The 15,320-nt window shown below is 41.3% G+C and overlaps 1 protein-coding gene across 5 annotated transcripts in view; it reads right to left on the bottom strand.

Moving 5' to 3' along the window:
• Positions 1–5,330: 5,330 nt before the first annotated feature.
• The window catches only part of AP2B1 (adaptor related protein complex 2 subunit beta 1), a 141,656-nt gene continuing 131,666 nt past the window's right edge, over positions 5,331–15,320 (bottom strand). For 4 of the 5 annotated variants that reach the window (XM_037810841.1, XM_037810844.1, XM_037810842.1 and 1 more), the window contains 2 exons: positions 11,416–11,570; positions 5,734–5,808 (listed from right to left, as the gene is read on the bottom strand). In XM_037810841.1, the coding sequence (XP_037666769.1) occupies positions 5,734–5,808; positions 11,416–11,570 (230 nt within the window). Of the gene's footprint in view, positions 5,809–11,415; positions 11,571–15,320 lie in introns of all 5 variants that reach the window. The other variant, XM_037810840.1, reaches the window with a different exon arrangement.

Raw genomic sequence — 15,320 nt, 5'->3', positions numbered from 1 at the left:
CCGCCCCAACCATGGTTGTTGACAAGGTATAAATGAGCCAAGGCATGTAAAGTCTTTAATGACAGTGCCTGGTACATAGTAATTTTCTATGTAGGCAGCCTTTATTTTTTTCTTTCCTCTTTTTGGAGACACATAGCCATCTTACAAGGTGTTAACCAATACCTTGAGAAAGCTTTTCCATTTATTCTAGGTGGGTTCCCAGGGGTTGGGGATGGGGCAATGGGTGAAGGGCCCTGGTGGGCAACAAGCTAGAATCATGGACAGGATTGAAAAGGATATGGCTTTCTCCTGAAGAGCAACTTTGGTGGGGAGAAATCAGATTTTACCGGCCCTGTGGCATCACCACAGGGTCACTGAGAACCTCCTGAGTAAAGCATCTGGGGCGCTATCTATTCCCCACTGTATCTTAAAATCTTTAATCCTTAAATTTCTCAAAGATCTCAGACCATAATCTCCATTCTGGTCCCAGGGTAGACTGGAAATAAAAAACATGCAGTGCTCACACTCTTACCTTGGGGATAGGGTATGCTCAACTTAGCTATATTAAGAGAACACAAAGCCACAGGTTAATTATGGGGCTTCATATTGGCCTTTCATGGAGGTCATTTAAGGTATTGTTTTTGTATAAAAAACAAATACAGCCATAGTATAACATAAAATGCACAATTTAAGATTCAGTTATTCTGGTTTGAATCACTTTGGGCTAAGAATGTACACCCCTAGGGCCCTGTTCCCTCTCCTCTACCATTAGGATTACTTCAGTACGAGTCCAAGAGGCCCGTCCTGGGTCTGTCTGACCTTCAGCCTCATGCAGCTTTGGTTCAGCTGAGGATTCCTAAGGGCTGAGATGGAAGCTCAGGCTCCAAGGAGGCAGACCTGGGGGCCCACCTGCAGCAGCCAAGGCCTTGACATGAAATGGCACAGAAAGGACAAAAATGGGAACCTGCCTACCTCCACCCCCGCTTCATCAGAGCCGAAGACCCTGGTGCGATTTGGAGGCTGGCTGACCAGATATGGGAGCCTCTGGCCGTAGTGGAGAGAGTGAATGAAACGAGGGAGGGAAAGCCAGAGGCTGGATTTGAAGATCACCCCCTAACATCTACATGGTGGAAAAAGTGGGGTGAGCGGAGCTCTCTCAGCCACAGAATGAAGCCCTGCTCCAAGCAGGAAGAATCCCAGAGATGGCAGTCCTGTATCAAAATGATGCTCCTGGAAATTAAATCCTTGAAAGTCCTTTCTCCAATGAAGATTCTGGGACCAACAACCCCCCAAATTAGCCTTGCCTTTGTTGGCAACATTGAGAATGGCAGGGCAAAAGCTAAATGAGAAACAAAGATGGCAAGTTTGGAGCCAACTCGGAAACTTTTCAAGAAACATCCTGTTGCTAATAACATGCCTGGGGGCTGCCTGGAATTCTAGGATTAGTGTTCAGGAGATAGAAATGGGTAACAACGGGGGAGGTGTGATCTTTCCCAAGTGCCACACCAGGTATTAAAATAAACAGCTCTTGCCTCCTGGAGCTGGGGGTGGCAAGGAAAAGAAATCTGGGTCCAAGTAAAATCAGAAAAAGCAACAATGCATGAGGTGGGAGTAGGAAGGCCCAAACCTGAGAGGGAGTCCTTAGCTGTTTTCTGGCCTCAGAAACAACATACCTGAGATCTCAATATTTCCCAGTTGCCATTCTGGGGGCAGAGAAGGATAGTGATCTCAAATGAAAGTCTGGGACTAGTGTGCCCCTGCTTTTGAAGATTGAACATATAGGTATCTGGGAGACTTAGCAAGGTTGGGTGTGGCTGTGGGCACAGACTTGACCTCATAACGTGCAGAGGGCAGGCAGGCCTATTCCAGAACCTGCAGTGGAACGAAAGAGGAAGATGCAGTGTAGTGGCAAGGATGCAGCCATGGAGTCAGAAGATGTGGCTCTGCCATATCTCACCTAAAAAATAGGGATAATGCTAAATTCATGGAATAGGCAAGGGAATAAGCAGCTATAACATGCATGGAAATGCTTCACCGTTTTTAAACTGCCACAAGAACATTAGTATTACTGTAGAAGAGGAAATAGGCAAACAGGTGGAAGTCTCTCTTCTCTTGCAGTGATCCTCAACTCTGGCTGCATATTGGAAACACCTGGAGTTTTTTAAAATGCAGATTGCCTCAAACCCCACTGTAGACTAGCTGAACAGAAACATCAGTATTTTTTTAAGCTCGCCAGGAGATATTAAGGTGCACCCGAGTTGAGCCTCTGCTCTAAGGATTTCCTTTGCTCAAACGGATGTAATTCTTAACTGGTGACCCCAGAAGCCCCTTTCATCTCTCTGACCCCTTTAGAAAGACCACTTTGACCCCACTCTTCCCCAGTGTTGTGCCTCTGACAGTCTGGGCTGACTGTAACCCAGCAACATGGAGACAACCAAAAAGTTCGTAGTTCATTCATGGTGGTCCAGGCAATAAAAGCAGCTACTGTTCCGAGCACCTATTCTGGGCCAGTACAGTACAAAGCAGGTTACCTACACTCGCTCTCACCGTGAGAGAGGTGCAAGTTGTCATCCAAGGGCATCTAGGTGTTGAACCCCTCAGCCTCTTACCATTCCCGGCTGTGGTAGATTTCAGTGGCTGGCTGCTCATCAGAACATAGGGGTGCTCTAGCCTGGCAACACCTGGGTCATGTGCCCTCGGTAACACAAATGCAGGTGCCTACAATTCTGAACTCCTTGGGAAACTCGTTTTAAAGCAGGGCTAATTCTGTTTCTTTGGGTATATTGTGGCCCAGAGTCCAGGTCTGGGAGGCTTTTATAAGTTGAGAAATGAATGATACGCCCCGGTAATAGGAAGCTGATGAGAAGCTCTACTGCGTTCCTTCTGCCCCCGTGCCTTGATGGCCGGGCCAGCTGGCTGGCTGCCCGTAAGTGAGAGAGGAGGAGCTGCTGCTGTCTGGCTAGTGCCCCTGGGACAATCTGCCTGTGGTGGTGGTGGTGGTGGTGGTAGTATGCAGCTGAGTTAACATGAGTCCCCATAGGGTACATGATTCTGCCTCAGGATGATCTTAATTTCATCTGGCTGAACTGCTGGGAGGGCTGGGGTGGCCAAAAAGAAAAAAAAAGGTGTAATAGAGTGGCTACTACCCTAGAGTGTTAGTTCTGGGAACAAAGTACATACCACAAACTTCATTTTGTGTAAATGAAAGTTTATTGACGAAGACACAAGGTCAAGCTTCCCCCAACTCCCACCCTCCCCAAGGACAGGTCCCGACGACAACAAAAGAATGGCAAGCATTCTTAGGGAAACATTTACCCCTCCCCCTCCCCATTTCTCTCTGAGTCCCAAGCTTCACAACACAGACACTCAGGGAATCTCTGACCAGCAAAAGAATTCTGGGTGTGTGCTTGTTTCCCTTGCCCTCGTACTGACGCCAGCTGGCAGTTACAAAGACATACTGAGGCAGAGGAGAGGGGAATGCAGGGCAACCTCCACCCCACTTCCCCAATTCGACCAAACTTGAAACAGGCCAAAAGGGAAGCTGCAGTGGAGCAACAGATTCTATCTTTGCAGGAGAGAGATTCTTCTATGATGCAGAATCCCTTCCTAAGTCTGCTCAGATGTGCAAATGTAGACAGCCTCCCCAAGGAGCAAAGAGTTCACAGAATGGCTCAGTCAGGCCAGCTGAAAACAGTAGCTGTTAACCATCATTAGTGGGGAGTCTGAAAGAAGCCTAGCTTTGGGGATTGAGGGATATATCCTGGTACAAAATTGAATTGTCTCCTTGTACTGACACACATTCTTCCTTCTGGAACTACAGTTTGCTTTGAGATGCACTTGTAGTGTGAATCTTCTTCACTGCTTGTATTTGACTCCATGAATGATTCTCCAACAAGGGAACTTTATCAACCTGCTTTTCCACCCCAAACACCACCAACCTACCCACACACAGTTCTGTGCTACTTCCTATTCCCCATGTGCCTGAGGGGTGGTGAGTGCGGAGCATACTTCCTTTCCCCATCTCAACAATTCTCTTGGAGATGATCAAGGTTTAAGAACTGCATTGGAGGAATACTCCCCCAAGCTCTGTGACTGATATGAAGCAGTCTTGGTCAAGGACCCTGAATACTGGGTACCAGGTAAGGCAACAAGGGGCCACAGATTAGTGTGAGCACTGTTAAATAAGTTGGAGTTTTGGGCATGAAGTGTTCATTAAGAAATCATACCCACTGTGTTAAGGGATGGGATTTCACATCCTCCAGTCTTCTCAGAGATGACAAGAACTGCTTGACCCTCTGGGACAAGATCTCACTTTGCTTTGGAGCCTAAGTAACATGAGTAAAGGGCAGATCAGAGAGCTGGAGGGTAAACTGAATTTGCAACATCTCTAAAGCTCACTTCATCTCTGCACCCACCTCCCTGCTGACCTCAAGAGCTGTGACTCCAGGAGCATATACGGAAACATTAGCTACTCCATTCTGGCATCGAGATTTACCTTCAAGTGACTGAAAAGATACTTTGCTGCCACCTGATGCCAATGAATAGAGTGCTAAAATCAGTAATGGAATATGTGAACAGCCACAAAGAAAAAGCAGGGGGAAGGCCTTGAGGACAAGACAAACAATGAGAGAGAAGCCTGCAGTGAAAAGGACGGCGAGGAAGGTTTGGGAGGCCCAGCTTCAGCTCTGCAGCAGCTGACATGCTTCATGCAACACCATCCCTTTTTTGCCTTTTATCTTTCTCCTTTGTAGAAAAACAGGGTAGGATAAGTTATTACGTAAAGTCTGTTTCAACTCAAAAACTGACTGTCAATCAGAAATGGAACTGAGAAATACAAGGACGGGGATGGGGTGGGAAGGTATTTCCCCCTTTCTTCTCAAAGTCCTTAATCAGTGTTATTAATGGATTACTTTAGGGAAAGGAATGTAGTGAGTTCTTAGGTGTCTGGGCCTTGGTGATGACAGGCCCTATTTTTGGTACCCTGAAACATCATTCAGGGAAGATCATCATTTCCAGTTGCAAAGCAATCAACTGAGATAATATGGGGCAGGATGAATCACAATGCTTGGCCAAGGAAAAGGAATTCAGAGTTTAAAAAACAGAGAGAGAGAGAGAGAGAGAGAGAGAGAAAAGAAAAGAAAAGAGAAAAGAAGAAGAAAACAGTGAAGATCTAAATGACTAGAGATAAGGTTGTCAGAGATGAGAGAACCTCTAACAGGCTGGGGCAAGAAAGTGTCTCTTCTTCCAGGACTGTGCAGTTAATGACAATCAGTTGTTTATAACACTTTCTACCAGTTACACTACTCCTTCAATACCTAATATGTACAAAAATATAAAACAATAAAGTGCAGTTTATGTTTCGATGACACTTTTCCTTGCTTTAATATTTTTTCTGTTTTCTGTTTTTGAAATGAGCTCTCAATTACAAAACATCAAACTACACTCATAAGCGGGTGCAGAAAACGCCAGTCACTGGTACAGCATGGAGAAGCCCACAAGTAAGGACATATAGCAGCAGCAGGTAGCAAGAGGTGGGAAGTGATTGAAGCAGTGGTTACAACAAATGTTCACAGGAAGCTAAAAATATCCAACAGGTTGTGCCCTAATGTTAGCACAGGTTAGACTAGTCACTACCTTGGTGGGTGGCCTCAGTGTGTTTGGGTTCAGATTCTACACATCAATACAATTTCTTCCAGTTAAGAGTTCTTGGCTTGCACCGATCACAGGGTGGCCAGAGGGCACTGGACCAGTCTATTAGTTTTTCAAAATGCTGTCGTAGACCTGATAGATGTACTGAGAGACTTCAGGAGCTCTACACTTCAGCGACAGCTGTTAGGAGAAAAAGGAGAAGAAAAATGAGCACAGACATTGGCATTAACGCAAAAGGCATCCAAACACTTGGTCTAAGAAAACCTCTTTCTGACACAGTGGGACGGGGGCTCTATCATTAGAATAACCAAACAGATCACGTTAACAGCTTTTAGAATTTCAATATAATCAATGTCAAGTTGTACTGTGCTTCCACTTACATTCTATGTGGGTCCATGAAGTTAGGAAATAATCCACACTAAAAACATCAAGGCATTCTTGATTGTAAGGGGAAGAGCTGCTCTAATGCTTTGCTAAGAGTCAGAGGAATTATTGCCAGATGAAAAAGGGCTAGAACCCTTACATTGTTGATGGTCATATTTCAGCTGTCTGCCTTAGTCTCAGACTGACAAAGAGGATGGTTATCCGAGTCCCAATTTTGGGAGGATGAATAAGCAAGTAAAAAACAAATAAAAACTAGTCCTTTCTGCAAGAGGAGATTATACACTGTTAAGAAGGGAAAACAAGAACAAACACAAAAAAGGCATTCACTTAATATAACTGGACAGCAATTCATGTCAATAGCTTAATCTTTCTTTAAACAGACAGGCAAATCAGATTCTTCCCAGACTGCTCTACCCTTCTACCATCACCTATTCTCTTAGTCTAACAATTACCAATTTAAACACTGATATTGAAAATCTCACTATGTGGTCAAGGACAAAATTTTAATTAGGCAAAATATGAACAATAATATAACATTAGAAGCAAGCAAATGTATTCTAGAATCAGAAATAATTCAGTTTTTTTTTTTTTTTTTTTTTGTATTACTAATATAATTGCTCTTGTCTGTTAGGGCAGATCAGCAAAAGTTATCTTTACCGATATAACACCATGAGATTTTAGATTACTTCTTTATTCTCTTATTAGAGACTGGACAATTTAACATAGTACAAAAGGGGAGAACATCTTTGGAAAAAATGTCAAAAAGACATTGGTTAACCCTGAATTTATTGAAAACAAAACAAAACAAAACAAAAAAAAAACCGTTTAAAACTGCTAATATCCTAAGAACTTAAAAGTGAAATTAAAACTTGTTTAAAAAAAAAGAAATCAAACCAAATCAAAAGAAAATTGAAAATCAGAAGAGGATCTGTTTATTTACAGTTTAATATTTAGTGTCCAGGGCTTTTTCAAAACAGCTGTTTGATTAGTCAAGAAAAGAAGTCTGATAAATGCAACAGAACAACTAATTTAAGAATAAATATTGCCTGGAAAATTTCTCTTAACTTTGGGCAAAGTTGCAGCCATGGGCCTTTCCCTGACTTTCAATCTCCCTGTTGTTCTTCCTCTACAACCTCTTTACTGTCAACATTCAGAAAAGGAAGAGAAGCTGCTAAAAAGAGAAATAATAGCTTAAGGGAGTTACTCTCATACTAAAGAGGAATAAGTTCCTCTCTTCCAAAATACTGTCCTGTATTTTTTCACATCTTTAGAACAACACCTGAAGTTCTACCAGGTGGAGGTTCATTTTTGTTCATAACTAGTAAGGAAATGTTACCTTCCTCAATAAAAGCCCCCATTGCCAAGGTTAGCAATGGTGGGGAGTCATGGATTAACCGGGCTTAGACCCTGAGCATTTCATCTGCTTTTTGGAGTTGGAGGAGGTTAGGGGAAGAGAGAGAAAACCCCCCCGCCCATCCTGGCCTTTAACAAAGAGTCAAGTTTCCCTTAACAAAGAACAAAGAATCTAAATAATCTGACATAAAATATAGCTAGGACTCTGGGTCTTATTTTAAATGGCTCCTATGGGGAAAGAGACCTTTTCTGGGTCTTAACTTTCAAACTGCTAGCCTACCTGTGTGCCACATCTTAACTAACAACCACCCAGGCAAACTGCCCATCTAGACCCACCAAGGGAAAGAGCAACCTCTTCTGCCAAGGCTTACACACCAGTTCTGGTTTCTAGTCTAGAACATAAGCTTCTTCACCTGGGACAAGTTATCTTTCCACATGAGACTTACCCAAAGAGATGCGGTCTCACCTTTATAGAAATATAATAAGGGTTAGGGTTAGGTGGAGGGGAAGCACTTGAAGAAACACAACCCCTCTGAAGTCTAAGGGGCCATCAGTCCTTCAGGCATTAAAATTGGGATCAACCAGATTTCTTTCCTCAATACCTGGCTGAGATCAGCTCAGTAATGTGATGGGTGTTTAGAGTATGGAGGCAGAGGAATGGATCTGGGTGATTTTGATGTCTGGAGCACCACTTGGGGAGTGGATTAGACCTATGTCAGGTGCTGTGATGGGAGATTTGGATGGTTTTGTGGGCAGAGGGAACCTAGTCATTATTTCCATGAAGAACAGGAAAAGGGGTATAGACAAGGTATAAACAAATAAACCATTTAAAAATATAGGGGAGAAGGTGGTGGGTATGGCTATAAAACAGTACCAAGAGGAGTCCTTGTGAGAATGTTCTGTATTTCCAATAGTTCCTGGTTGTGATGTCATACTAGAATTATGCAAGATGTCACTATTGAGGAAAACTGACTTAAGAGTAAATGGTATAATTTCTTACAACTGCATGTGAATCTAAAATTATCTCAAAATAAAAAGCTAAAATATAGGGGAGGAAACGTCCTTCAACAGGTAAATGGACAAACTGGTAATCTACAACGAACTACTACTTGGCCATAAAAAAGAACAAACTATTGATACATGAAGACAATTTGGATGGACATCTGGGGAATTATGCTGATTAAAAAACAACCTCAAAAGACTATACATGCTGTAGGAATTTAATTTATATAACACTCAAAATGACAAAATTATAGTAATGGAGTACAGATTCAGCAGTTGCCAGGAATTAGGACTGGAACAAGAGTTTAACTATGAAAAGGTAGCACAAGGGAGTTTCTTTATGGTGATGGAATAGTTGTGTCATGACTGGTGGTGGTGGTGATCCAAATCTGTCTATGTGATAATTTTATAATACTATATTACCTCCCACTCCCCCAAAATAAGAATACATGTAAAAACTGGTGAAATCTGTAGCTTTGTTAATAATATCATACGAATATCAATATCCTGGTTTTGTATAATCTTTAAAACATCTTCTAAGTCTTAAGTTATTTCAAAATAAAAAGTTAAATTTTTAACGAACCATGTTTAGGACAGTGATACTAAAACGCTCTTTTCAAAATTCTCACTATCTTTCTATTCTAATGAATAGAAAGAATTCTGTGTCAAGAAATACCTGAATTCTTAACTTAATTCACCTACCAACAAATTTTATGTTCTTGAACAAGTCACTCATCATCCTTAAACCATGGTTTCCTTGTCTGTAAATGGGGGTAATAATGCTTCTTTAATTTAGCTGAGATGGAAGACTGTATACAATAAAATAATGAATGGGTAAGGCAAAAATTTACACACACATGCACATATGCATGCATGTGTGTGTGTATGAAAATGTTTTCTTACTCCCCACCCAAGTTCTAACAGTTATAAGCCAATCTTATACCATTTGAGTTAGGATCTGGAATCACTTCCTGCTTTTCTAGCGTTATATTGTAGTAACATATATATGCCTCAAAAACTCGCATTTTAACCACTTCCAAGTACACAATTCAGTGGTATTAATTACATTCAAAATATTGCACTATCACTAACACCCATTACCAAAACTTTAATCATCCCAAACAGAAACCCTGTACTCATTAAACAATAACTCCCCATCCCCACGCCTAACCCCAGCCACTGGTAACCTGTAATCTACCCTCTGTCTCTCAATTTGCTTATTCTAGATATTTCATAGACGTGAGATCATACAATATTTGTCCTTTGGGTCTGACTTATTTCATGCAACATGATGTCTTCAAAGTTCATCCATGTTGTAGCAAGTATAAGAACTTCATTCCTTTTTATGGCTGAATAATATTCATTGTATGAACAAAGATTTTGTTCATCCATTCACCTATTGATGGACACTTGGGCTGCTTTCACTTTTTGGCTATTGTGAATAATGCTGCTATCAATACCTCCTGCCTTTTCACTAAAGTTACTACCAGGATTTTCTTTAAAATTCTTATTCATGACTAATCTTGTTCTCTAAGAATTAAGTGGTCATCATTGGCAGAATCATCACAGGTAACTGAAGGATCATCAACAGGTTAGGGTATGGGACTGGGTTAATGGAAGTTCTACTAAAGCAAATCTCCACTTCCTAGCACAAGCCCAAATACCTGGTGCTTCAACCCTAATTCATAACCAGAACAAAGTATGTTTAGGGTGAAGAGGGGGACGTGGTGTTTCATAGGTAGAAAACACTGAGCAAGTTTTAGGGAAGTAAATAGAGTTATTGTACAAACCTTGATTTTTCAGTGAAGACCCATCCCTCTAGGTATCGCACAGAGGGGCTTTCCTTTCTTGGGAAACTCAAGGTAAATGGCAGGGTAGGTTACTCTCCCAAAATGATGAGAGACTAGTGGTAGAGGGGATGGGTGGGAGGAGTGTACACTTTATAGCAAAAGCTTGAAGTTTTCCAGCTCACAAATGCTAGTTTGACAGGACTCAAAAGCTCACACACACACGCTATTCCAGTTTACTTCAAGGGAGGGAACTATTGTATTGGGGAAGCACCAAGAATGCTTAGTTCTGTTTGGTACTGCTCTCTTGAGGTATGCTGGTAAAAACAGGGTTGGCTGTCAAAATTAAGTAACGGGGCTGCGTAGAATTTTCACAGCTCAATGGCTAAAAGGCTCCCTCAATCTACTTACTGTTCAGCTTCCTCAGGAGTTAATCAATATTGAATTTAATGCCCCTACATCAATTTCCTGTCTCCTCCCCTTCAAAAGGGCCTAAAAAATCTTGAACATAACAGAGGAATAAGATGGCTACCCTGTCCCCAAAGGTCTTTCTTTTACTTTTTAAAATGCAAATGACAAGCAGTGACCTATTAGGAGACCATATTTTACAACAATGAGCAAATGCCCAATACTTAAAGTATAGACCTTTGTTGTTTAACAAAGGAATTGCCCCTGCCCTACAAAGTACCACCAGAATTTTTATTTTACCCTAGTGTGCTACTGAAGGAAGTTTTTCAAACTAAAGTCCCCTTAGAGGCTGCCAAAGGTGTGTTCCATTTTGCCTTATATTTCACATCAAGTATTTAGGTCACACAGTGCTGCTGAAAAAGGCTCATGTGCTTATGACTCTGATGTCCTTAGTTCATGAATGCCAAAAGTAGGAAAGGCCTTCTAGAAATTAGCTATGTAAATCATCTTCTTAGCAACTTGTCATAATACTACATGCACAAATATGCAAGATAAGTATTAACAGATATTGAGGGTGAAGTTGCCAAGTATTGTGAGCAACTCTGAATGTAGCAGGAAGGGGTATGGATTGGAAGCCCTTCTTGCTGCCAGAAGCACCGTGCCTGTTGGATGGGACAGACAATGCAGAGAATGTGCTCCACCAGGCAACTGGGGACTTCTTCATTGACTGCTTGTTTTGGACATTTTGAGTCAGATGCTCTCCCTCCAGGTCTTTCCAGGGTGCTAAGAAAAAATGAAAGGGCTCTTACCTTCCTCCTCTAACCCATCTCGTCCATTCTGGGAAAGGCCTTACCGTATAATTGGGGTTTCCTGGCTGGATACGTAGCTCAGCCAAAATCCAAATGCCATTAGTGAGCTTCAGTGATTGGTACAGCATGTCCTGCCCTTCCACATTCCTCTTGGCAATAGTATAAACATTGTTGTTTTGCAATTTGCTGGAAACAGTGTCTAGAAAATGCAGATTGAAAAGCCAACACATTAGTTAAAATCTCAAACAAATGTGGGTTAACTCTTTTCTGACATCCTTGCAATGTGCTCAAGTTCCATAACAAGTCATACCAAGCATTACGTCAAGACTTACCTGTGGAGACTGTGGAATGGTGGATCTAAGGAGTTGGTAACCCCTAACTAGGTGCTAGACAGGTACAAATGCTTTGAAGAGGACAAAGACAAAAACAGGTATGGCACAGTGACTGTCATTGGTATTTGTTTCTGGAATGCTGGTCCCAGACTGGTGGGGATACACAGACTGACAAGCAAATTCCACACCACTACTTATCTGAGTCACTACCATTTCACTGTGTGCCACTCTTGGCCTCAGCTGCCAGGATCAGAGAAGAGTTGCAGAAATCCTGCAAGTCAAATCTATTAATTTGGATGTTTACCTTTGATTCTTTTTTAAACACAGGCAAATGATCTCTTAAGCCTTTAGGGAACACCATGCCTTCAAATTAATAATGACACAACCTGTCTCAACAAGAGGCTTTGATGTTGTGCAAAGGTGATTGCTATAAGGCCCTGAAAGCCCAGCTGATGCTGATGGTCATAATCGAGGCCTTGGCAGTCATGAAATGAGGTTAAGAACAGGTTGGTGTTTTGGCTCTTTCTCATAACTACAGCACCAAAGAGACATAAGTTTCCATAATTAAAGGTCATTTCTCTCTCCATGTTCTCTTACTGCTAGTATGAAAGATTTTTCAGCATCACAGAAACTTTAATAGAAATGATAAAAACTGCTTTTTTGGTTGATAGTTTATTACCTTAATTTCTGACAGGAATTCAAATTACCCATGCCTACTTCAGAAACTAGATTCTCCCCACATAAAATTGTCATCTTCTATTAAGCTCTCTAGCAAAAGGTCGGCATGGTAGATGATCTCTCTAATCACCTAGATGGTAAGCTCTCTGAGCACAGGGATTTTGGAGTTTTTCATCACTGTGCTTCCCTCATTATCTGGAACACAATAGGTACTTGCCATCAGTATCTGTTCAATAAGCCTCTGTCTCAGGTGTTGGTGACGTCAATATGTACACAATGCCACAGGCATTAAAAACTACTTAGATGTGGGTGAATTTTGGAGGCAGTTCTTATCCCGATGTCTTTCTCCCACATCCACACCAGTGACAGCTCAGGGGAAGAGGCACTGAAGTCCCATTCATTAAATATTTTAATGGTTAGTTAATACTTACTTTTCCCCTCTTTTATTTCCTTGGTTTTCACTAACACCAAGCAGGGTAGTTATAATTTAAGAACTGACTCTGTTTGAGGAGACAAAAAGTATATCTTGGGGTAGTTATTTGCATTACTGCTGGAGGAAAGGTCCTCAATATGGCTTTTTAAAATCTCCTTCTGAGGGGTCAGGTCTTCATGGTTGTCATCTTGGTTCCCACAATGAAGGACTCTTACAACTTAGACTGGGTTGCTAGGCAATGTCATCAGCTGGAGTTGGGCTAATGCCTTTTGACAGGATTTGCTTTAAGTTGTAAAAGTCATTCCTAACTTTAAAGGCTCTTGCCCATTTCCCAGGCAAACAGAACACACACAGTAGGAGCCTTTGCTGAAGAGACACCTTGTTGAATTGACATAAACATCTTCCAGACTATATATATATAGCAAGGCCTAGATTTCTACAGACTTCTTGTGATTCTACTACCTATGTAAGAGACTGATAGGCTAGGAAATGGAAGAACCCATATATATACATGCATGCACATTCACTCCTTTCCAGAATTAGAACACAACAAACAGCCAGGTAGGATAAGCAAGTTAATGGATTTAACCTGAATACATTTGGAAGCATTCTGGCCAGGAACCTGGCTCTGTTCCCACTGAACAGCTGTACTGTGATTTCTATCAGAAGAAAGAATGAAGGGAGGTTTCTATAACATAAATAGGTCAATCAATTCTTATCAATATTAGAGATCAGGTATGAGTTTGGGGATTTATAGACTGCAGGATAGTGAGTCTGCTAAATGAACTTATTAAAAATAGCAATGGAAGCCAGATGTAAGGAGGCTTCCCAGTCAGACCGGAAAACATGATGGAATTTTGCAGTTGTAAGACTTTGAGAATGAGGATATACTGTTTCTTTGTATGCTGATAATAACACCTGAGGCCTAAAACACTGAGATTGGTCCCAACGCAGAAAGTAGAAAAAGATGGTCAAATAGGGTTATACTTGCTTCATTCAGTATGTGATTTTACTTGCTATAATATGTGATTTCTTCTGGTCCGTTTGTCTCCTTCCCCAAATTTGGCTCTTTGGGTCTAGGACTTGACATCTTAGATGTTTGGATGTGTCCCTTCTTCCCTTCCTTTCCTTCACCTATCTACTTTAAGGTCATACCTCTTCTAGCACAATAAATGGGCAACTCTTATTAGACTGTGGGAATGGGGGAATTTGCATTTGAGGCCCAGCTGTGGTATTCATTATTAAGTTTAAAACTACTATGACCTCTCATCATTTGAGCAACCAAACTATATTAAGTACTAGCTAAGAAAGTTTCTATTTTTGAAATGTTCCAAAGGATTGGGACAGCCATGACAAAACAAAGACCTTACCAAGTCCCATGCCAGAAGAAATATTCTTCTCTTACTATAGTGCCTAATTAGTGTAAGACAGATGTATCATGTCTGAATGTTTAACAATTTTAAAGAGATTAATAGAACTGCCTGCCGGAAAGATTCATTTCTGTATATGGGTGGGGATGAAACTATTTCTTAAACACTTATGATAGGGATCCCAAATACATACTAACCCAAATGCAGCTGTAATGATAAGATGCAAAACAAAATCATATAGATTTCTTGATAGCCATAGAGATGAACATTCTAGAAAGCAGAGAGTCCCATACATTTGTGCCTTTCTGATCTCATATTTTCTAGTATTTACACACAACTAGTGGTACCATAAGCATTCTTATCACATACAACTTTCTATTAAAATCTGATTGATTATTAAAGACTTGGTTAGAGGGTTTCTTTCTTCTTCATTCTCTAGAAAGAGAAGAACAAAGCAAAGGCTCAATGCTAGGTTGGTAAGTCCTTTAAAAGCCTGTGACTTCCTGTAAGCCCTCAGAGTGTTAGTTCCATCTGTCAAATGTCTATGCTGGCACAGAAAAGCTATTTAAAGTGTTGGTGCTATTGTGACTAGGGCAGATCAGCTGGAAAGGATGGTATTTTTAGCTCTCAGCTAGACCCAGGGTGTTGAATCAGAAGGCACCAAAACTGAAAATATTCATGTTAATAGAGCCCACAAAACTATAAAGAAATGTAAAGGCCAGGGCAGAACACAGCTTGGGGTAGAGTCAAAGGAAAGGCTATAAATATAAAGGATTAGTTGCAGGATGTGGTCTTGAAAGATTAGCAGTGATTTAGTGTGGAAGAATGATGGTCTTCAGCTCCTGGAGAAAAGAAAGTGGCTTTTTCCCCCCAAGTTCCATGTGCTATTCTGGTGATGGCAGAATTGATCAAAACTGAATTTACTCTGAGAAACTGTTCCTAGCTACATCAGACAACACAGTCCCACTGGGAGAAAGGCCAGACACCTCCTCTTTGGCAAGATGACAAACATATAACAAAGATGCAATAAGGGTTCATGACTCCAATCTGGAAGCAGGGGGATTTTTTCTTTCTATTATTTTGGCAGGCCAGACTAAAGCCCCTGGTCACCCAAACTTCCATTTTCTTTATTGAAA

Source organism: Choloepus didactylus, chromosome 18 (genome assembly GCF_015220235.1).
Source record: "Choloepus didactylus isolate mChoDid1 chromosome 18, mChoDid1.pri, whole genome shotgun sequence".
Taxonomy (NCBI): Eukaryota; Metazoa; Chordata; class Mammalia; order Pilosa; family Megalonychidae; genus Choloepus; species Choloepus didactylus.
Note: the sequence above shows the minus strand (reverse complement) of the source record. Positions and strands in the feature narration are given on the sequence as shown.